The sequence below is a fragment of the Aphelocoma coerulescens genome, chromosome 5 (genome assembly GCF_041296385.1).
Source record: "Aphelocoma coerulescens isolate FSJ_1873_10779 chromosome 5, UR_Acoe_1.0, whole genome shotgun sequence".
Taxonomy (NCBI): Eukaryota; Metazoa; Chordata; class Aves; order Passeriformes; family Corvidae; genus Aphelocoma; species Aphelocoma coerulescens.
Window position 1 is genome coordinate 37,891,992 of NC_091019.1, and position 24,717 is coordinate 37,916,708.

Below are 24,717 nucleotides of genomic sequence, written 5' to 3' on the forward strand. Positions count from 1 at the left end.
GGATGGATATACTTATACAGTGAAACCAGGGCTGGAAAACAACTGATTTATACTTTTTAAGGTCAGGAGAGGGTTGGTTTTGAGAAAACACTGGGGAGCTGCATCTCACCATGACATCTTGAAACTCCCATCTCTAAATTCTCTTTGTGTAATTTTCATCTATTTTAAGCATGCAAAAATCCTTATTGAATCTAAAGCTTAGGAGTCCTCTGGTCCTTTTGGCTTTTTGATTTTTTCTTTTTAGGCAAAGGGAAGCCTCTGGGATGCAACAAGTCCTTCACGGATTCATTCTTAGAAGTTTCCACCAGGAAGAATGTGTTTCATCATGCCTCTGTGCAGTAAATCAGGATGGGGAAAGGGAGAGTTACTGTCCCATGTGAGGAGGTATGACCCCCTTATGGGCTTGAATACAGTCTGAGTGACTCTGTCATGTGGAATTTGTGTGTGAAATGGAGATATTCTGTAAAGGGTTATTGACGAAAATATAATTATTTTATTTCTTTTATTGTGTTCTGGCAGGTAGGGACACACAGACACATACAGATGTAAGACATGCTTCAAAACCTGAAAAGAACCCAGAAAACATAGATAAAACAATGTAATATTGGCAATACATCTTAGTAACTGGTAAAAATCAATAGTTGGTAAAAATGTTTACGATATAAAATATTGACCTGTCTGCATATAAATATAAATATAAATATAAATATAAATATAAATATAAATATAAATATAAATATAAATATAAATATAAATATAAATATAAATATATGAGGTTTACACTCCGCTGAAGCCTTTGAAGTTCAACTGACAAATATTTTAAAGACTCTGTGGTTCAGGCTCTGGTTTAGGTGTTTAGCCACACAAGAGGTGTGTAATGTGGTCCTTCAGCTTCCCTTGATCCTCAGCAAGGTGTAGAGCTGGGCAAGCACAAGTGGGAAACATACCCAGGGATGACTCAAACAGATGCTTGGTGCTACTGGTAGAGTGAGCCAGCCTGCCCACCCCAGGCCCCAGATCCTGGGAATATTGTAAAGACGTGGATAGAGTAATGGAAGATATGTCTCTCCATGCTGTTTCCCACTCATAGAACATAGATTTAGGTTAATGAAGTCACAGAGCAAGGTATCATGACAAATTTTCTTTTTTTTTTTTTTCCTATAAATCAATGATAGTTTGGTTAAGTTTATCAGAGGAAAACAAATCACGTTCTTACAGGAAAGTGTGAAAGGAGTTGCAAACACAGCAGAGAAGAATTTCTAAATCTAAAATGCCAAGTAAATACCTGATTCAAATGAGGACAGATTTGCACAGGATGTACACAAATCAGTGAAGCCCTTGAGCAACTCTAACCTATGCAAGAAATTATGTGCGTTTCATTGTCATCTAGAAAAATAAACTGTAACTGCCAATACTATAGCAACATTACACATAATGCTGATTTGTCTTTTTCTTAAAAACACAGAAATAAATCATACACATTTGCAGCTGTCCCACAATGTTTCATGAATGATTGAATTTTTCTTTTTCTCTTGTTGTGTCACAGATTCCTGCAATACTGTTGAAAGTAAACCATCTCTAATAGATTCTGAAAAATATAGTTATGAGTTGAATATTTCAGAACATGAAAATTTTCACAAAATCTTTAGGTAACCATTCAATTTGCTGTGAGAGAAAAGAAATCAATATTCTGAATTTGATTTTGCCCCATTTTGAAATGGAAACATTACCAAAAAGTTAAGGAAGTTCTCATCCTGGAAGTCTTTTTCTTTAGGAAAGATTAACAAATGGTGTTATGAAAACAAAGCATGTTGCACAGCACTGAGCAGATGCTGTTTGTTAGTAACAGTTGTGGAACTCACAAAAATGCCAGTTTAAATCACCACCTGTGAAATTTCAGATGTGCATGATTGGGATTGGTCTGGGAAAGTGTTCAGGCTCTAGAAATTGGTAATTTCCAGTAAAAGTGCATAGCTCTATATACTAGATTAAAGGGTCTAGACTAAAAAAACTGGTGATACTGAATACTTATAAACCTACATTAATTTGAAAATAATTTTTTAAAAAATATTTCATGAGCTCCACAAAATTTGTCAGATTATTTTCTCAAACCCATGACTATATACTCTTGATCCATATGTACTAATGTCACTGAAAGGCAAAATTCAATAGATTTTACCTGGAATCTTACCTGGGACAAAGTCTTAAATCTTGTGGAATTTAAATATACTTTCCCCACAGAACCCTTTTAACTCACTTCAGTAATCTTACAGGAGAGGATTCATAGAGAATTCCTATGGGCAGGTTTGCCTTTGCTTAATCCAAACTGTCTTCCCTAACACATTCCTCATATGCAGTATGGGGGACTTTATCCCCTTCTGTGGTAAGCATGTTCTGACTGACCAGGGCCAGCATGAATGGTGGAGCCTCCAGTGTTAATTAACCAGGTGGCCTTCACTACAATGTAAATCTCCAGATTTGAAGGTCCCACCACCCACTGCTTTCAGTGTGGTTTGTAACAGTCCAATGTACCATTCAGTTTTCCCAGAGGCTGCTGCATGGCAGAGAATATGACACACCCAATCAATGCTGTACTCTCTGGCACAGGTGTCTATAAGGTTATTTTGAAAATGAGTCCCATTGTCCATCTCTATTCTCTCAGGGGTAACATGCCTCCACAGGACTTGCTTTTCAAGGCCCAGGATGGTGTTTCAGGCAGTAGCATGTGGTGCAGGATGGGTCTCCATCCATCCCATGGTTGCTTCCACCATGGTCAGCACACAGTACTTGCCTTGGCAGGCTCGGGGAAGGATGATGTGAAAAATCTGCCAGGCCTCCCCATGCTTATTTTGACCATTAGCCCCCACACAACAGGGTAATGCCCACCCACTTGGCCTGATTGATTGCAGTGCATATTTCACAGTTACAGATAACCTGTGAGATATTTTCTATGGTTAAGTCCACCCCTCAGTCATGAGCCCATCTGGATGTTGCATCTCTTCCCTGATGACCTGAGGTGTCGTGGGCCCACCAAGCCAGAAATAATTCACCCTTATGTTGTCAGTCCAGATCCACTTGAAACACTTTAATCTTGGCAGCCCAATCCACCTGTCCATTGTGGTGTACTTCAGTAGCCCGACTCCGGGGTACATGCGCATCTCTTGATGTACTTTTACAGCAAACTTCTCTACCTGGGCAGTGATGTCTTGCCACAATTCAGTAGCCCAGAACGTTTACCTCTGTCCTGCCAATTGGTCCAGCCATGCCCACAGAACACTTGCTACCATCCATGTCTCAGAGTAGAGGTAGAGTGCTGTCCATTTCTCTTGTTAAGTGATGTCCAAATCCAGCTGAATGGCTTTCAGCTCTGCAACCTGACTTGATCCACCTTGTCCCTCAACACTGCATAGGACTCCCCAGCCAGGACACACACGCTTTAATACAAACATCTGTGCACCCATGAATATGTCTTGTATACATTTATACCTTATATATCTGTAATAGAATTAATATAAAATATATTTCACAAATTTTTATTACAACTGCAGAATCTTTGAATCACAGAAGGATTAAAAACCCTCTGCATTTCTTACTGAGCTCCTGCTTTTTCACTCCCGTTCTCTGACACACTTTACTTTCAAGTCAATCACTTGACTGCCCTAGTTATTTCAAGAGATTGTTTCAGCCTGGCTTCTGAAGGGAAGCTTTAATGTAATGTGAATTCCCTTCCGTGGCTGGTGAGATGGGGAGGGAGACAACAAGGGTGAGGGGCACCAGGAATACTGAAGACATATGGTGGTGTAGCAATCAAAACAAAGGAAAAGAACTGCAGTAAATCACGTCACTAAACTGAAAGCAGCTGGGAGTACACAGATTCAGCCTTTGGTTGAAGACAAATGTAGACAGGGCAGAGATAAGCAGTAGCACTGAAAAAGTGCTTGATGTAATGCATTCATACTGAAATACTGAAGCATGGTTTCTCACAGTTTATTTTCTTTTTTTGTATGGAATAGGAGACGCATCAAAATGCTGGCAGGAGTTCCATTATAGCTGACTCTTTTCTTATTACTGGATCTTATTTTTTTGTTGTTCTGGGTATTCTGGAGCATTCACAACTTTTTCATAATTCATATTCTGCCACAGGAAATTTTAAAATATTCTGGTGTAAGTAATATCTTCAAGGTTTTTAAATTCTGGCTCATCTAAAGCCAGTGGGAATTGCCATTAGTACAATGAAAATTTACTACCACATGATGAAGATATTATGATATAATATAAATTTTTTAAAAGGTATTATTACCGTTAAATTTAATTATATTTCTTCTGATGAAAATTTGTAACTCCTTTTGATGGAAAAGAAAAAATAGGGTTTGCCAAACTGAGTCTCACAATACTCTGCATTTGCTCTGGCATGCTGGCTGTAAAACCCGCTGGTATTTTAGTGTAATGCCCTAATCAGTTATATTGGGCTACATACATTTTGAAATAAGTATCTTTGTAAGAACAGACTCAAGGAATAAAATCATTTGTTCAATGGTGAAAAATTTTCACTCCCATATTGAATTAATTATATTAGTATGTAGATATTTTTTGCATCCTTAAAATGTGTACTAAGTCTGTTTACAGTGGAATCCTTCATACTCTTTTCTGTCCAAGTTATTTTTGAAAGGCTCTTTCATCAGTGTATATGAAAACTCAAAGAAAGCTGAAATTGAAAGGCACATAAGATTGGCTCACAAATTTACACTTAAGCCATCATAATCCATGAAATTGCATTAATGGATGTTTGGATGATTTAGCACAATGTGAGTGCTTTTTTGAGATTGGTGAGGGTCAGAAGGGAAACTCAATAGACTGGCAGCAGATGATCTGGTCACTAGAATATTTTACTTCTTTTGTATATCTTTGCAGAGCCTGTCAATTCATAAGTATTTGTTTCAATAATATTTCCCTTCCCTTGGCTGAAGCCTGTCTGCAAATAAATCAGAGCTTGCAAGAAGTCCAAGTGCTGCTGCATTAGGAGCTGTAAACCTGCCAGAAGTAAATGCAATTTTAATTCAGTATATAGATCTAAATTATTTCCTCAGAAATTGATTTGATCTGTTAATTTGTGCACAGAAAGGTCCCTGCGGACAGCCTACAAGAGCCCCATAAAACTTCGGTGATTTTTCTGTCAGGAAATAAAATATTCTGTAACTAGAAAAGTGTAATACTTAAAATTTGTTTTCTAGGTGAAGCAGTTGCATTTTGATCTTTTAAATTCCCTTAGTTCAGAAGACTGTTGTATATTTATTTAGTACCTGCCCCCATTGTGAATATTTCTTATGGTAGCCCCCCACCCTTTGCAAGAGTAGTTATGGAACTTCAACATGACTTATGAACCCTCACTTCAAAGTTCATGACTATTCATAGATTTATTCCTTCTTCACTGATTACATACATTGTTTTCCTGAATGACTTTTCATTTATAGCAATCTTCATTTATAGATCTGAACCTCTGATGCATAATAGAGTCTTAATTTGATTATTAGGCTAACTGAGTGTTTTGTCTGTTCCTGCAGTACAGGAAGCCCTGAATTCTGTGTGCTTGACACTGCTACTGTCAAGCATGAAGCATATAAATGCAGTCTCTATTCCATGCTCACAACAAGGACCCCACAAGTGCCTGCCATTGACAGCTTTGACACAAACACTGTTGACTGGATGGGCAGAGTGTCCTACCCATTTCTTGGCAGCAAAATGAGTATTCTTGAAATGTTGCTTTCTCTTGCGAAGGACTGAGGTCATTAGTACATCCAAATCTTGTACCTTTTGGGAAGTCATTGCTTTTAAAACTGCAGAAAAAATTCACTTTCTCTGCTGTGATATACTAGAGTTGTCTTTTGAGGGAAATTCATTTGAGAAGAAGACACAGAAAGGGATTTTTTATTAAGATCTACATACAGCAGCTAACTGCAGCTAGAATTGTACTCATACAATGGGGAGGGAATGTACACACAAATGCACATTTTAACGAGAGAGAAAGTGTAGGTAGAAGCAGATGACCTAGATGATTTTATGAATAAAAGATTTAATCTGATGCAATCATTTCATTAATACACACATGGCACCAACTGAAAACAGAGCATAGCAGATGGCTATGAGAGGTCTTAAAAAGGCATTTTCAGTTTAGTAGCTAATGACTTAGATTTCATGGACTACACCAAATACTATCAGAAACGAAGTATTTATCATATCAGTCTTCCAAAGAATGTTCTAATGTTTTATTAAGGCAGGGCTGAAAGATCTCTCTTTTGTGACACTAGTTAGAAAATGCAGTCACATTATATATTATACAGATATAGGGCAACATGACTTTTTCACAAAAACTTCTGAAAGAAAACCCCATTATTTTCTTTATTAATAGCTTATATTTATTTAATTTAAAGCTATTTATTTGCTTCCAGTTTGCTACAGTTGGTGGAAACAGTAGTTTACAATATAACAATGAAATACAATCATTTGCCATGCAATTTTTGAATATAAACATGACATATGTTCATTTGCTGTAATGATGGATCCACTGCAAACAGCTGCAAAAAATTGCATTGAAGATTGTTGGGATAATACTAATAATTGATTTGATTTATTTTAAGGTAAAATATTTGGAATAAATTTAGGATGAATGTATAACTTTAAAAGGAGGCAGTAAGTGCAGAAGGCTCTTATCAGATCTGTATTGTGTTTTTACATTAGTAAACCTGAGCAGAGAAAGCAATGAAGGAGGGGAATAACGCTGTTTAGCACACTGTGTCACAGCACTGGCCATGTGGCTACCACATCCTGCCCCAGTCATGTTATCCACGTCCAGGTTGCAGGGGGTCTGACAGACAAGCCAAATGTGTCAGCTCTGCTCTCAACTCTGTTCTGCTCCATCCTGGAGGAACGTGCATCCTGCAATATTTGATTGCTCTCTGGACCCTTTACAAAACCAGATCAGGGCAAAAGGGCTGGATTTCTTAGAGAGAATCTGGCCTACAGCTTCTTACAGACAGATTAACCTCAGTTTGGCTTCAAACTGAGGACACATACAGTCTCATTCTTCAGACCTAATCCAAGATCAACTTAGTCTATATTATTGCTCAGAAATGAATATCGCTGCACTGAGATCTTTGAGCACAAGCAGACTGAATTTTCTTTTTGTAAAGCTTGTTTGAGATCCTGTTAGGTATGACAGAGTTTATACTGAATTTGAACTGAATGAATACTCATTCTCTTTGAATGCAAAGCAAGAGGAACAAAAATACACCCTACCACCCAAAAGCTTATGTGTGGAATAGCAAGCTGATTTTATTTCCTTTCTATGCAACTGATAAAAAGAACAAGACAGGCCTGGCCCTGTTGCAAACTGTTACTGCTGCTTCATTTGGAAATGGCTCTTTGTAAACCAGGAGATATGAAGCTTTGATAATCCTGAATGTTTGTGAATTAAATGTAGTCATGGTTTTCTAATCTGAATATATACACTGTGCAATATACATCCACAGCATCCTTGGCAGCCTGCTGCTCTGCAAGTCCTGGCTTTACCATAGGCTGAAGCATTCAGGGGAATGGTGTAAAAACTGAGATGAACCTTTAGAAGCTGAAAATCTTCTTAACTCTACAACTTACAGTCATGACTATACATAGTCTGAGCACTTTGTGATTTAGACAATTTGTCAGATAAATCCCCAGGCTGCCATTATTCACATAGCAGATAATGGAAATGCAGTCAATTGCATTCTTCATACACCTTTCACTGTTGTGTTAAACATTCAGAGAACATCATGTTGATTCTTATTACCTCTATTTTGGCAGCAAGACAGGCCTCAGATTAAGGACAGAAATTCATAGCTTCAGAAATCATACATGTAAATTCAAGATATAACAACTTCCTTTGAATTTTGTAGCCACGTTAAATGAATGTTGGCCTTGTGAAAGAGACTCTCACTGAATTTTTTGTTTTCCAAACTCACCAAGGTCTGAAGTCCTGTAAACTTTCTTAAGAGGAAGGCCAAGTATCCAGCATCTGAATATGGTTGCGGGGTGGCGTATGCTAAAAAAAGAGCAGTCAGGTATTCCAGAATGAGATGCAACTCCTGTAAAAAAAGGTCTGAAAGAATTTAAATTTAAACCATGATTAAACCAAAACAATGTAATAACAATGTTTATATGTTTGCAGCATTCATTTATGATATTTCACCTCCTTGTCTTCATGACTGGGCTGTCAGGAACACAGCAAACACTGACTAACTGTTAATTTGTAGACCAGTGTCTGATATGATCAGAATGTAATTCCTTTTCATTTAAGGGTCCTAAAAGCTCAGATAAATGGGTTTTCTATCCCAGTACCAGGGAACAGCTTTCCTTTGTAGAAATTCTATTATTCATCTATGAACCAAAATCTTCTCTCTTCAGTAACTTCAATCATGGGTGTTCCCTCCGTTTGGTGTGCTAAATAGGATTATCATCATTAGCTTCTTAGCATATTCCCCGCCCTCTCTCCTTCCCTTTCTGCTTTGATTTCTCTCTTTTTCAGATCCATCTCCAAACAGATTTCAATCTATATGAGACACTCAGTTGTCAGGGTAGCTGGATAGATACCACAGTCCTTTTAAAACAAAACAAACCAAACTCCAACTTCTTCTTTATAGCTTTGGTGTTGTTACAGCAGCAATTTTTAGAAACTATATACAAAAGGCCAAAGACCCTTGACTGAGAGAGAATAAAAATCTTCAAATTTCTGTGCAGAGGTATTCATTGATCCTCTCGGTTGATACTTTCCTAATTCAATCAGTCAACTGACCCAGTATCACGTGAAGCAGAGTCCATCTGCATAGTCCAAATGAAAGAACAGCAAACCTTGGGGTGTCTAAAGCATACAGATGCCTTCTTGCACTGATGAAGCATGGTTCCATTTATTCAGAAAACACTTAACATCTTTAATATGAAATGGAATCGGTTCATGAGAGAGCTGCGAAGAAAAAAAAAAAAAAGGACTACACTGTTTACTATGGCCTGTGCAGTTCTGCTTTAGAAAGAATTTGATTTTACTGGGTTTGATGGTAGGAATATTATCATAAAACTGACAGGAATTTTTCTGACGTTGTTCTTTAATGAGATTAGTTGAACAGGTGTGAAGGTTTACCTGTTTTTTTTGTAAATATACAGAATACAAGAATAAATTTTACACTGTTTCACTGGAGAAGTCAATTCCAATTGGTACCAATGTTTTGTGTGGAAATGTTTGGTGATATCTCAGGTACAGTCTGTAAGGGTATCTGTGAAATGAAAAAAAACCTGCTTTAAACACAGTTGTTTATGAGATAAAATATGTGGACTGATTATAATGCAGGGGTTTATTCAAGATACTTTTTTCTTTTACTGTTTAGAGATGCTTTGTGTGAAGATTTGGTGTCTTTTCTAGCATAAATACAACCTTACTCTCAGAATTCTCTGAAATGGCTATATATGAGCTTCATTTCTTTTAAGTGATTCTTATAACTGTGATCAGGGGAGAATAAAGATGCAATTTTGAGTCAAGTATCTTCCAAGGGTTAGCAGTTCTAACAAGTAAGGTCACTTCTGTTGGGGACCACTGTTCTGATCTCTAGGAGAGAGGCAAAGCCCAGCAACCCCTGGAGACCCCCGGCCAGGCGCCCGTGGCTGGGCAGGCCAGGGTGTCACACTCCCGCCGCAGAGCAGCGTTTCGAACGGGCGGCCGAGGGCAGCGCCCGGTGCTGCCGGGGCTGCGCTCCTGGGCGGAGCGCGGGGTGTGCCGGCTGGCGGGGGCGGCGGGGCAGCGGGTGCCCGGCCGGGGCGCTCCGGCAAGGAGGCACTCGGTTGCACAATGAGCCTCGTGCCTGCCGGGTCAGGTCTTCCTCCGCCCTCCCTCCTCCTCATCCTTTTATTTATTTCATTTATTTTTATTCCATTTATTTGTTTGTATTCCCCGGAATAATAAAAATGAGAAAATCCGAGCGCTGCTTTTGGCTGCTCTCCACCAACCTGTCAGTGACGCAAGCGGAGACTACTTAAAGGCAGATTAGAGACAGCAAGACAGTAAAGCCAACCTTCCTCCCTCCACGCCGCCGGTCCGCCCGCCGCGCCGCGCCACGAGCCGAGCGGGCCCGGCCGGTGGCGGCCGCCGAGCGGCCCCGAGCCCCGCAGAGCCGAGCCGAGCCGGGAACCCTCTGCAGGGCTGCCACCTCCAGCCGCCCTCCCGCCACCGGACTGCGGGCGGGAGACACGGGCTGCTCTTCTGTTGGTTTTCCCTCCCGCTGAAAAAAAAAATAAAAAAAAAAAAATAGGAGGGGTGAAAAAAAGCAGAAGTGAAGAGATCCCCCACGCTTGCCAAAGTCTTTGTCTCCGGATGAACAGCGATGGGGGAATGGACTATTCTAGAGAGGCTACTGGAAGCTGCCGTGCAGCAGCATTCTACTATGATAGGGAGGTAAGGGTCGCGGGGGAGCTACGGGGAGCACGGGGGGATCCCCTCCTGTCCGAGAGGGCCGGCCGGGGGGTCGGAGGCGCACGGTGGGTCCCGGCTGCGCGGTGCCCTTCGGCCGGGCTCTTTCGGGGTGTGCCTGGAGCTCGCTTGTGTGTGTTGTGTGTTGTGTGTGTGTGTGTGCTGGGGACGCTGGTATGCGGCACGGGGCTCCGAGGCGCGGGGACACCGCAAACGCCGCTGTCCTTGTGCCCGAGGAGCCACGGGGCACCGGACGGTCGTCGGGGACACCCCACTGCCATCGGGGTCCCGCTGCCGGCGCAGCCCCGCGCCGCTCCCGGCCGTGCTCTCGGGGGCCCCAGGGCCCGTGTGGTCGCCTTTCCGCCGAAGGGGCCGGGCGGGGGCCAGCGCTGACCGCCGCCCGCGGTCTGTGGCACACGGCCGCGCCGAGGCGACGCCGCGCAACCTGCGCGCCCCCCGCGCGGGAGCGGGGCCGGTTCGAGGCGCCGGGGCCGGTTCGTGGTGCCGGGGCCGGGGCCGGTGGCTGTGTCGGGGCCGGTGGCTGTGTCGGGGCCGGTGCCGGTCCGCGGTGCCTCGGCGCGGGGGCCCGGTCAGCACTGGACAGCTCCCGGCCGCGCGGCGGCGGCGCGCACTGACGGGCTTCTCTGTTGCAGGATCCTGCTGACCGTGGTGGTGATCTTCAGAATTCTCATTGTGGCCATTGTAGGGGAGACGGTGTACGATGACGAGCAAACGATGTTTGTCTGTAACACGCTGCAGCCAGGCTGCAACCAGGCTTGTTATGACCAGGCTTTCCCCATTTCTCACATAAGGTACTGGGTGTTCCAGATCATCATGGTGTGCACTCCCAGCCTGTGCTTCATAACATACTCCGTTCACCAGTCTGCTAAACAAAGGGAACGGAGGTACTCCACTGTCTTCCTTACCTTGGAAAGGGACCAGGATTCAATGAAGCGTGAGGACAGTAAGAAAATCAAGAACACGATTGTCAATGGGGTGCTGCAAAACACTGAGAACTCCACCAAAGAGGCAGAACCAGACTGCTTAGAAGTGAAGGAAATCCCCAATCCTGCTATCAGAACTACAAAATCAAAGATGAGGAGGCAAGAAGGCATTTCTCGATTTTATATCATCCAAGTGGTCTTTCGAAATGCCCTAGAGATTGGATTCTTAGTGGGACAGTATTTTCTGTATGGATTCAATGTCCCTTCCATGTATGAATGTGACAGATACCCTTGCATTAAAGAAGTAGAGTGCTATGTCTCTAGACCCACTGAGAAGACTGTATTCTTGGTATTCATGTTTGCTGTCAGTGGGATTTGTGTGGTGCTTAATTTGGCAGAACTGAACCACTTGGGCTGGAGAAAGATCAAAATGGCAGTGAGAGGAGTACAGGCAAAAAGGAAATCCATATACGAAATCAGAAATAAGGACCTGCCAAGAATGAGCATGCCTAACTTCGGCAGGACTCAGTCAAGTGACTCAGCTTATGTGTGAGGCTGTGACAGAACAGAAACACTGTGCCAGGTGGAACAGACCCAGATACCATTAGAGAAAGGTACATTGCTTAGGCAAGCATTTTATCAAACCACCAAGAAAGCCATTAAGGTATTGGATCTGCACTTACTGAACTAGCTGCAAAATGCAGCACTACATAAAAGACTGAAAAAACAGCTATAAAACCATGCTTGACCTAGCCTTACAGCACAGCTACTATTATTCCTACTTTTCTTTCTAATGATTGGGTTTTATCTGTCAGTGAAGCAGCTTTTTGGTTGTCATTAGGATGTTTACAGTTTGAACTGTCTGACTAATTGTTGTAAATGTGTAGAATGTTCATATCAAAAACTCTGCAAGGATACTCTGTATGGGGTGGGGTGGGGGACACTGTTGCAATGTGCAGGCATAAGCATGTTTTAAAAGGAGGATAAGTGCACTGTAAGGAATCTAACCACAGCTCAATCAGGATACCTGCGTTCACGTATCTCACAGATGTCTTATTTGGTTTGTCTAAATCACAGACTGTAGTCCTGGTGTGTATTACTAGCTATTTTCTCTCATGGTTTGTGCATCAATTAGTCATGCTAAAAATAAATGCTGAATATAATTTTGCCATTTTTTGTTTGCCTGTCCACACACACACACACACACACCAGAGACCTTAATCATCTTGCATTAGTTGTGATCTGCAGAATATATTGGTAGGTTTTGATTGATTCCCTAATAGGTGCATGAATAAGATGGAGTTGGTTCATGCCAGTCAAGATATGCATTTACCTACAATCACCTATGATGACACACATACCAAAGGAGGAGAGTTCATTGCATTTAACTGCGAATATATCATCTTCTCTCTGCTCTTATTTATATAAGTGCCATACTTGAAACATCTAACTCTGTACTTAGTCAAGAAGGTTGTCTTGGGATACCAGCTGGAGTGAAATGATTTTATACTCTCCTTTGTTTATTTTATGCTATTTGTTTAGTCATTGCAATGGTGTAAAAAGCAGCTAAAGTATATATTGATAAATAAAGTACTTGCCTTTTTTTTTTTTTTTTTTGTAAGCCAGAGAGATTTGCTCTTCTTTATTCTTGTATACAATTGTAAAAAAACTTACAGGGTCAAAATAATTGACTTACAACAACTATTCTTCAGGGTTTAAAATGTCTTATTGGTATTCTAAACTCTAAGTGATAAAACCTGGGAAATCAGGACTATTTTTTATGTCTGTTTTCCTCCTTAAGCAAGCTTCCTGTCTTTAAAGCCTGATCCAAAGTCCACTGACACCAACAGCCTTCTTTCTGCTGACACTAAGGGCAACACAGTTGGCTGCCAAGGTCACTCTAGGAATAGCCAGAATACATTTACCTATAAATGAAACAATTGCAGCTTTTCATCAGGGAATCCAAATAGTAACCTCAGCTTTTCTGCCTTACAGCTGGTTTAAGAAATCGTTCATGTCCCATCAACTTACTGGTAAGCCACTGAGGCAGTCTCAAATGAATCTCTGTTAACAGCAATTATCTTAATAAATAATAGAATATTACGTTTGACTGATTTTTTTTTAGCATTTTTAAAATTTGTTCTGAATTCAACAGAAAATATTTCTCTGGCAACAGTAGGAGTTGGATCAGGACTAAAAAACATACAAGTGCATTTCTAACTAAATAGTATCTGCCCTTTAAAGAAAAGGGCCAAAATGGTGCTGGAAAATTTGGGGGTACTTTATAACATGAGAAGGAGACATGGGCTCAGAGTCACAAATGGCCTTTTGATTGTATTTTATGTCAAGCCTGAAAATGGGTTTTATTATATATTGGCTTGGAGATGATGCATATAAATCTTTTCCTCTTGGCTTACAATAAATACCTTAACATTCCATTCTTGTTGTTTGCCAGCATTTTCACTTTAAAAAATGTAGATTAATTCTTAGATAGTTTATCCATTATCACATTCATCTGTTGTCTTTTTTCTTCCACTGTGAAACATTAAAGGATTTTGAGATGTGTCATGTTTTTAAAGATTTAAAAAATATTTTTCTTTATGTGTAAATCTTAGAGTTTTCCTGATTTGATTACAGAAACCTCTAAAGATGGATTTCTCAGATGATTCTTTGTAATAAAAACGCACACTGATATTGCTAGTTGACTGCATGCTCACTGGAAAACTGCATGTTATTTTTAGAAGGACAACATGGCAGCTAAAATCTCCATCTGCAAAATAACAAGCTTCCGAAGATTATTATTTAACACACAAATCCAAGTCTGATTTTCATTTTGCAGAGTCCTGGGATGGTTTTCAAAACCTCTTTTTGAACAGATATTAAAAGGAAAAATATTCCTTGGCAGTCATAAGCACTCCTTTAATGTTGAAGAAATGGGAGATTTTATGCAAAGGCTTGATCCAGTGCAAATTAAAGTTGAAAGAGCAAAACTTGTACTGAATTCATTGGGCTTTGGTTCAGGCTCAGCATAATTTTGTGTTAGGCAGAAGCCCTAATGCAGGTTTTTTCCAGTGGCTGCATAGCAGTTTTCAGTCAAACTCTAGTGAAGGTGCATGTCTTGAAAGCTGTAAGATTTTAATACCTTAAAATTCTAAGGTAATATTTAGGAAATATCTGTTTATATTAGTCAATGCAAATCACTCAGTTCATTTAATTATTTTTATGTAGTTGCACATTTGTACTCCAGTAAACTGGGATTCTTCAGAACCCAAAGAGAAGAATATCGGGAAATGCAAATGCTAATTTACATAACAGGATCAGTGATAAAGTAGGTAAAGACTTATATTTTGGTCAACAGAAACATCATCCTCCGTACTTGGAATATGGCTTTTCATAGTTCAGATGAGAGATGAAATGTGTCAAGAGATCAATTGTTCTAATCTTCCTTTTAAATTGTTATTTTTCATTTCTTACCAACTACTCATTTGTCATGGACAAGAGAAGTATAGCAAACACTTTTTTTGTCAATGTATGTGAGAATCATATGATTAATGCTAATGGCCTGTTTGCATGAAAGCTGACTATTCATTTACAGAATAAATGCTTTAAAATTGTCACAGCAATGGAAAAGTCTGTTAACTGAACAGAACTGAGTGAACATGAAGCTGAAGGGCACATTACTGGCTACTTAGATCTTGCTCCTGCCTCAGTGAAATAAATTAGTCTCACCATTGACATCTCTGTAAGGATCAGACATTAAAAATGAAAATTGAGTTAATGTTTGTTTTGTTCATTGTTTACATTGTTTTGCACTGGTGGACAACATTATATGTCATGATACATGCAAAAAAAATGCTGTGTTCACTAAGCTCCTGTGGAAAATTGCAATAGAATCTAATACACTATTAGCTTCATGGAATTAAAAAACTTAAATGAAAAAAGACATTATTTCATTTTTATATATTTGATCTTGTGCTTTCCACACCTGTGTGAATTTCAAAAATTAAAAAAAGGGGTTATGAACTGTTTCGCCAGATATGTATAAGATACAATGCGAGCCTATGAAAAATATTTTAAAAAATAGGACCTTTTTATCATGATTAAAACTAGCTGCATTTTTACATGTAGCATTTTTACATGGGGAAGCTGAATTCACTATTCCCATAAAGAGTTTCGTTTTATAGACCTCTGACTTTGAAGAAATATAAGGGGTTTCAGCTTTTACAAGGGAAAACCGAAGAACAAAGAGATCAGCTGAGATGAATGAATCGCAGATGCGGTCAGGTGTATTTTACTTTGTTTTATGCTAAAGAAGTCAGAAACACTCAGAATGTTCAAAGTGGGTGCAATGCTTGTCTTGCATAATACCTACTAGGGTAGGACAAAGCTGCTGCTATGTAGAGAACCGTAGGAAAAGACGTACATGAAATGTTAAATGTGAGGAACAATTATTTTCCTGCATATATAAAAGAATACAGTTTTTCCAGGGCAAGAGGATGGACCAGGTGGACATTGTGCCTGCATCCTTCTGGCTTAGTTTTGCTTGAATATAACTGTTTCTCCTTGCTCCTTCAGCAAAACAGGTTAGAAGCTTTTGTTTGGTGTGCATGTATAGAAATGGGAATTTAAAAATTGGGTCATATGAGGAAAACACAGGCATATGTTTTCAGTGCTTAGAGTCTGGTCTGGTTCTTCATGAATTTAATGACAAGACTTTGCTTTCTGTGGGACCAAGTCAATTCCTGGCTGGGTGAAACACTTCTACTTCATGAGATTAACAAGAGAGATCACAGCATTTCTGTATTGCACACCCATCCCTGGATATTTTGGAATATTCTTCCCAGAAATTCTATTTTATTGTAAGCACACAATAAACACACTAGGTTAGTATCAGCTACTAATATCAGATTCTAAGCATCACCATCCTCTCAATGAAATTCTAATAGTATCTCTGTGAAGAACAATTGGGCTAAATAAATTGGGCATAAATAAAATTTATGTTTATTAAAATGTACTAAGAGTCAAGAGTCAATCAAGAGTCAGCAGCCCATTAGATAAATGCAGATATGGAGTATTCCATAGCACAGCATTAAAATAAGCCATGCATATAGATGTATATAGGAAGCTAAATACCTGCAAGAATGTTAAAAGATTTTTACCTAAACTGCATTAGTGTGTTACATATTGAATTTCAGAGATGCATACAGAAGTCACATACCCAGAGACAGTTAGAAACTGAACTACATGCAGTGACCTGACTGGATATTTAACATGCATAAACCCCCAATAATCACCCTTTTCCTCTGACTTCTGGGGCTATGGGCTATACCAATTGCTTTAGAGAGTTCAGCTGAGCAGGTGTCTGTCTGAGTGATAGCTTTAAAGAGGCTTGTCTTCACTGCATTAAAATATATAAGCTTTTTCTTGATGATGCCTGAAATACAGGATGAATCCAATTTCTAGGTTATGGAGACCCACATATAAAATGACTGTCTGATATCCCCTCAAAATGAGAATTACTCTTGTATTCAACAGAATGTGAAAGTAAGGTAATTTGCTACGAATTCATCTATTTTTTGCATATGTAGTGTGGCAAAAAAGGACAGAGAAGAGTTACCAGTATCTGGATAATAATTAAAACACCCTAAAGTGATTAAGCAAATCTTGACTTTTGTTTCTTCCACTGAAAACAGCATTTTCTGCATATGATTTATCTACAAATATATTTCATAGTACATAATTAAATGTAACTTTAGTTTTTGAAATATTTTGTGAAGTTTGCAGTGAAATCATGATTGGTGTTTTCATATTTTTTTAGAGAAAGGCTAAAAGATTACTGTTTGAAATTGGCTTTCTATTTTTTGAAATAATAATATAAAATAATCCTGTATTTTAAATCTGATAAAAATTTGGAGTCTTTTTGAGAAATGGTAAAGTAGAAAATTATTTGTACCAGTAAAGCAACACTACATTTGCAGGAGATGGTTTCCTTTTCAGGAAAACTCAAACTTTATTTGTCAAATTTTTTTTTTTTTAATTACATTGAGCAGAGATTTTTGAACATATTAGAACTACATATTGTGAACAGATAATTTTAAGGAAATCTGTAACAGCGAAATTGGGGGGAAAAAAGGATTTGTGGGTATTAGAGAAAATAGGTGTGCTATGGCCTTATTTTCCCTACTTATTAACAGTTTAGGGAATAAAGCATATTCAGAACACCTTCATGAGCAAATATTCAAAATTCCTTGCATTATCTCTTATGCAAGCCAAATGTTTCTAGAAATTATTTCCAGTTCTTTTCCAGTATTACTTTGAATGCTCTAAATGGTGCATTACAATGTCCAAAGTCATCTTGAATACTGATGTCCCTAGTTCCACCCTAACCTTAGTGGACTTAACATATTAAGGGTTTTTTTTGAAAATGCACCACTTCTCTGTAGTGAAAACCCTTCTGCCATCAGAAAATCTGCCCATCAGAAAACAGGTGGTACTTGACACGGATATCAAGCAGACTTTAATGGAGCAATCAGACTTAAAGCTGCACATTAAAGGGTGACTTTGTGAGGAACATGCTATGAATGGAGTTATTGAAAGGCCAAAACAACTTAAATAAAGGGGCTTCCACATTTGCACTGTGTGTGATATTCAGGTGCATAAGATTCAGGGGTTCTGAAGAAAGATAAGGGCTGTAGGAATTTCTTCTCTTTCTCCTTTGAAAAAAGAACAAAACCTGTTCTAGCAATGCTCTTTGAGTAAGAACATGTGTAATTCTAAATATGTACATATGTACAACTCTGAGAGGATTCCACATCTGACATTGTTAAATGCCCACCAGCAAGTGTAATTGAGCAATATTTAGTTTACTTATATATAGAGATAACACATTCAGGTCTTTGCTACCATTTTCTCACACGCTAGTGGAAACACAATATGTAGGACCAAGCAAATAATTTGTTGCATCTGATATATTTGTACTAATTTCCACAAAGTGAAACTCTTCATATTTTTGTCTCATGAAACTATTGAAGTTCCTCTGTTTATAAAAAGGGTGGAAGCACATTTCTAAAAAATTTTAACATGCTTACATTCATTTCGCAACTTGAGGTTTGTTTTTTTAGTTTTTTTTTTTAATTCTGTGTGGTGCAAATTTTCTTGATGTATTCTTCAATTTAATATTCTGGTTATTGCTTGGATTGTGTCTCCAGGGAACTATAATTTTTCTGGTTTTCTTTTGTAATTATTATTATGTTTAACTCAGATTCTGCACATTTGTTAAGGTATTGTAATTCTTGGTGTCAGCAAATATAGAAATTTTTAAAAAATACGTACAAGGCATCCAATTATGTATCATTTAATTGTGGGGATTTTTAAAAAAAAAAACTGGTAAAAGATAAGGCTTTCATTGATCACTTTAATTATTATTCCATTTTTAGAAATTATATCTCCTGCATTTATTAACGTAATTTTTATGTTAGTGGAGACTGAAAATTTTATCTTCCTTTAGCTATGTGATCTATAGCTCAAATTTCAGCTTATTTTAAACCAATAGGACCACAGAGCATGAACAATCAAGAGAATCACAATGTTCAATGAGACATCAAAAAAGAAGTGAATTTTAGAGAGTTGTTGATCATCTCTCTAATAATACCTACTGAATTAAATCAGCCTTTATGACCAAATCATAGATAAGTGAATAGATTATCATTGTATATTATTGGGAGTCATACTAAGAAAAAGCCAGTGTTAGTTGCTAATGAGAAGGACTTAAAAAAAAATTACATTTTAAATTTCTCAAATAGTTTAAAAATCCCTTAAAATGATGCAAAGATTGAAATGTAACTGTGACGCTGGCCCATCGTCTTAAGTTGTTGAAGCACAAATTATAAATACACCTCTATTGATAAAATACTTCATAGACTTACAGAATAAGCTGACTTGGAGGGGATCCACAAGGATAATTCAGTCCAACTCCTGGCCCTGCACAGGACAACCCAAAAGTCACACCCTGTGCCTGAGAGCAGTGTCCAAATGCTTCTTTAACTCTTTAGTCAGGATAGTGCTGTGACCACTTCCCTGGGGAGCCTGTTCCAGTGCCCAAACCCCTTCTGGGTGAAGAGCGTTTCCCTAATCCAACTTAAACCTCTCCTGACTCAGTTTCACGACATTCCCTTGGGTCCTGTCACTGGTCACCACAGAGATCAGTGCCTGCCCCTCCTCTTCCCCTCACAAGGAAGTTGAAGACTGCAACGAGGTCTCCCCTCAGTCTCCTCTTCTTTAGGCTGAACAGACCAAGTGACCTCAGACACTCCTCAAACAGCTTCCCCTCCAGAGCCTTCCCTGTCCTCGTGGCCTTTGTCCATTCTTTAACAACTTAATGTCTTTCATATACTGTGGTGCCCAAAACTGCACACAGGACCCAAGGTGAGGCCACCCTAGTGCAGAGTAGTACTTCTTTGTTCATATGTATATACTATCCAACTTTGCTTAGCAGGCAGCCAAGAGAGAAGGGGCTTTAATTGTACAAGGTTTATTAGACTGCAGTAAGAGCATAGACAGATAAAATATTTATAGTATGATTTTTGAATTTGGCAGCATGACTCTTATTAACATTAATGGAATTTTTACAGCTGAATCTTAGTGCATCAAGCAAAAAATATCATTCCTGCTGTTTGCTCTACAACTTGACCTTTCTACTGTAAATTAATACAATATTTTGAATTAATTTTAGACTAATTAAACTTTGAGGCCCTCTTGTACTCTTTCATGAAAACACATATCAGGGAGAAGCTAGCTTGTCAGCATGAGCATATGGTTATCTAAACTTAGCCTATTTTATTGAAAAGGTGTCAAATTTGATACATTGAAACTGTCGCACCATTGGAATAGCACCTTACACTTTGCAGTATTAGAGTTTAGAGTGATACAGTGTGCCAAAGAACTATGCAGCATTGCATATTTGATTCCTTTCAGTACTGAAAAGCCTATGAATATTTGTTACAATGACCTTCTGCTTTGAATAAAGGAGAAAGAAAGGAATCCTGCCAATATTATTGTCAGGAGGTCCTTGACCATGATGTCTCCTTAGCAAATGTGTGAACTTCTGAAACAAAAATATAAAAATGGAACTGTGTTTAGACTGTCAGTCCTAGTCAAACAGGAATTTTTCTCAGTGTTCTCTGCTAGACTATGAATGATACTATAGGGTTGTGAGAGCTTCTGCACAGCTGCTGCAATCCTGTATGAAAATATTTAATTGTAATTAATACTTGAGTTGCCACTCGTTGAGTGTCTGTCTTGAAGGTACTGTATGACTTGCTTAACTATTAAAAAGAGCTAAACTCTCTAATTTGTTTTGGCCAGCATTGCTTCATACAATACCTACCAAGAGGCAAAACTCTCCTTCGAGCAAGCATTCTTTCTCAAATTTTATCCTAGAACAGTGGATCATATCCTCACAGGAACTAAAGAATACAAAACTGGCTCCAGCCTGTTCAGCAGCATAAGCAAAACCACGGGGGAGGGAGGGAGAGAGAACAGGAAAAGCTGGCTTTGCCAGTTTTCTGCTGCTAAGGAGAAGTGGGAAGGAAAGCTGTGCTTGTCCTTGCCTTCACCCCGTCCTCACTTCTCAGAGGCGGCTGTCACCTCGCATATGTGACCATTCCCTGGACCCAGCAGCTGTGGTGAGCTCTGTGATTGTACCTGCTGGTCTTTCCTGCCTGCTGGTGCCTTTGCAGGGGCTGTAATGGGCCCAGGAACTGAAAGACCCTGGCAGTTGCTAATTCTCGCTTGTCCAGGGATTCTTTCACCATCCTTCAGAACAATATCACGCATTTTTCTTGTACAAGACAGCTGAATTATCAAGAGTCCAAGGCAAGCCTTGATAATTCATGTATTCTCTCCGTAATGCAAAAAAAAAAAAAAAAAAAAAAAGGAAGTTTATTAAACATGGGAGTTTTAAAATGAAATTAAGGCTGTAATTTCTCAGTTGCTAAGAGATATATACAGCAAAGTTTTTTATGCTGGAATATTCATCCAGAAATGCTGACTCATTATGGAATGAATGCATATTTTAAGTTAAATTCTACCTAAGGAAATGTGAGGATACTCCTGTCAATGTCAACTAGAAATTCTTAGACTTGTCTGGAAAAAAACATAATGTCACATGCAAATTAGAGAGAAGAGTGAAAAACAATAAGGTTAACATTTTCTAAAAAGTTCCTCTATATTTATAAAAAAAAACCCACTACAGGTAAAAACCCCCAACTTCCTCTTTTACTTCTGATAAGCAAAATATGTAATTGTCCCTGTGCTATTTTTAAACAAAAACATTTTAGAACACTTTCTTCTGGCACTCATCACACTCACAGCTCCAGGATAGTTCAACACTGAAGATGAAAATATTTAAACACATAAATATCCTCAAATTCAAAAGTCTTCCAAAGAAGAAAAATATAGTTGGCTATACACTAGAAATACTTTGAACTGGTTTTAAAACAGAATTTATCAAGACAATAATTAAACAAGTGCCAGAAAAGACTAACTTAAAGTGTTTAAAGAATTGGGGCAATGAATTAAGATAGTCACTAAAAACTATTTAACAGATTGTGTGGTGAATTTATACTTTGCTGGATCTGATAGCCCTGAAATGGGCAAGCTTCCTGCCCCAGGTCCAACCAGTAGTGAGAATGAACTTATATTCCCAGGATGCAAACGCACAGAGTGCACACACATGAACATCACATGTAAACATGGCTGGCCACACAGGTCAGACACACAGAACACTCACATGGAGCTCATCCCACTTCCATCTCTGTTATGTGGGATGCAAACACCCTAGTAAAAATATATATGTGTAGATAGATAGACAGATAGATATAAATATATGTACACGTACTACTTGGAACCCTTTAGCATCCCAGCTCAGACACTCGGCCTGCCCAGCAGCTGCCACTGGATCCCAGTCTCCTCAGTTGTTGTCACGGGGACATACAAGCCCCTGAGGCTGCCGCTCACTGCAGCTGCTGGTGCAGACCCTGCACTCACACAGAGACACACTCACATTTACACACGCCCAAAGCTGCCACTGGGTTTCACTCACTCAAGTCTCTCCACACAGGCACATGGAATTCCTGACTCATGGTCTGACGGCAATTGCTGGCACCCAGACCCACTCAGTAGGGGATCCTTCACTGAAAGAGCTTTAAAAGAAGATAGGACAGGCTGGGCTGGTCAGGTGCAGCTCTGGCCAGAGAAGGACAAACTCATACCAAGGAGAAAACTGCACCTGACTGGCCTCTTTGTCTCTCCTTCTCCTCCCACAAATTGCTCCTCCCCGAATTGTCTAGATCACTTCCTTTCCCTGCCTTTGGCTTGTCTCCTAAACATCCCAGAATAAATCTTGAAATGCACTTCCCTTGCATCCCACAATATGTCCCATATCCTAAAGCACATTCCTCCATGCCAGCTAGGGTAAAACCATCAAATGGTGCTGTAGTCATAACTCATGCTGATGGCCTTAATATCCAGACTCTTGTGCTGAGGGTCTACTAGGGCAACTCTGAGAGAAGCCTAAACAGAGCAGTCTTTTCTATGAGTCTAATTTGGGTTCTCTCCTTGCTTTTGTACTCCTGCACTTCTTTGGTCTTGTAGAGACGAGTATTTTATGGGCTAATGGCTCCTCTGATGGTGTGGCAGTAACTGGGAAGGGTGTATTTTGAGTTCCCCCACCTGCTGTTATCTCTCTATCCTCTTTTGTGGGTGTACAGATGAGCTTTGATCACATAAAAATCTTTTGTCAGGTACAAATGCAGGTAAAAATCTTTCTTATAGCAGAAATGCATGATAGAAAAACTGAATTTTTTGCAGCTGTATATGTGTATATGTGCAACATTGTCTAACAGCTTTCAAAGTGCTGAAGGAAATTTAACTAGCATCATGACCTTTGCAAAGAGGAAGCTGAGCTGTGCAAATAGGTAAGATTTATTCTGCTTATTTTGTAAGGATACTCAATTAATTTTTGTCAGTTCTTTCCTCAACTAAGTGGAAGAATTTCACAATAACCTGAGTGAAATTTGGCTTCACATTTGTTAAAGAATTCAATCCTGAGGAGTCTCCTGCAGAGAAGAGGATCTGAGACCTGGGGCCAGTGACTTAAAATATTTTGGCTGGTTCTTCTGCACTCTTAAATCCCATACCTGTCAACGCTCTTAGATCCCATTCTCAGTAAACAAAACAGCTTATGTCCTTCAAAGGCATGCACTAAGTTGCTTTCTTGGATTGAGACATTAAGATCTATGGCCAAATCAACAGGAAGAGAGCCATGATTTCTGTAAAGACGGCAGGGTTTCTGAGCATTTAGTGTAATTTGGATCTAAAGTTTTCATTTAAAAGATGGAATAAATTACCCTTTTATCTATAGTGTAGTTCCCATGATTCTATTCATATTGACAATTGTGTTATTTAGAGTACGTAGCAAAAACTTAAAATCTGGAAAATTTTTGCCATCTCTGATTTACACTTTCCTAAAAATATGATGGAATAGGTAGACCTGTTTTGTTACTTTTTTTCTGGTTTCACTCACTTTATTAATCTGGTTAGTTCAAATGATAGCCTGTATCTCAGCATCGTGTCTGTAACTCAGTCCCTATTTTTCATCTTGATGGCTCTTGACAGGTGCAGAAGAAAGTATTTCAGAGCATACAAAATGTCTCTCATAAATGTTCTGTTAAAATCCCAGCAATCATCTACTTGAATAATTTTGCAATGTTCTATTTCAGATGGCAGGTCTGAGATCACTGGCAAACAGCAACTGACTGCCTGCCCTCCTGCAAAGGCTGTGCTGTAAGTGCAACACACATGGGAAATACAAGGACATAAACAGCTAAATGACAAAAAATGTGCAGAAATATTTGCAGTATAGGTTTTCTATCGTGGTCTGGACACCTGTCACCAGTGTACAGAGGGAATAACTTCACTGAGATTTGTAGACTGTGTAAAATCACATTTTCACCGTGTCAAGAGAGAATCAAATCTGGCACTGTTTTTACAACACCGTAATGTCATTAAAAAATAATTCAGGTTATTCTGTTGTGCAATTTTTACAGCCTTGCATCAATACGAACTGTAGAACTGTGTGACACCTCAAAATGAGTAAGACAGCTTTTTAAATTTTCTTTTTTATTTGGGTCACATTTTTGGTCAGCTTGCTAGTTCCCCATTAAACTCACATACATGTCAAAATATTTATGTATATATATATGTATAGTGGAGATCGGAGGTTGTATT

At 39.1% G+C, this 24,717-nt stretch overlaps 1 protein-coding gene across 1 annotated transcript; it reads left to right on the top strand.

The window, feature by feature from the left end:
• The first annotated feature begins 10,400 nt into the window (after nt 1-10,400).
• GJD2 (gap junction protein delta 2) lies at nt 10,401-12,566 on the top strand. The gene is made up of 2 exons (XM_069015991.1): nt 10,401-10,471; nt 11,140-12,566. The coding sequence occupies exons 1-2, from the start codon at nt 10,401-10,403 to the stop codon at nt 11,981-11,983; spliced, it is 915 nt and encodes a 304-aa protein (XP_068872092.1). The 3' UTR covers nt 11,984-12,566.
• The last annotated feature ends 12,151 nt before the right edge of the window (nt 12,567-24,717 follow it).

Coding starts and splice junctions, on each gene's coding strand:
- GJD2 (XM_069015991.1), top strand. CDS start 10,401: ATGGGGGAATGGACTATTCTAGAGAGGCTACTGGAAGCTGCCGTGCAG. Junction 10,472..11,139: donor CATTCTACTATGATAGGGAG/GTAAGGGTCGCG, acceptor TCTCTGTTGCAG/GATCCTGCTGACCGTGGTGG.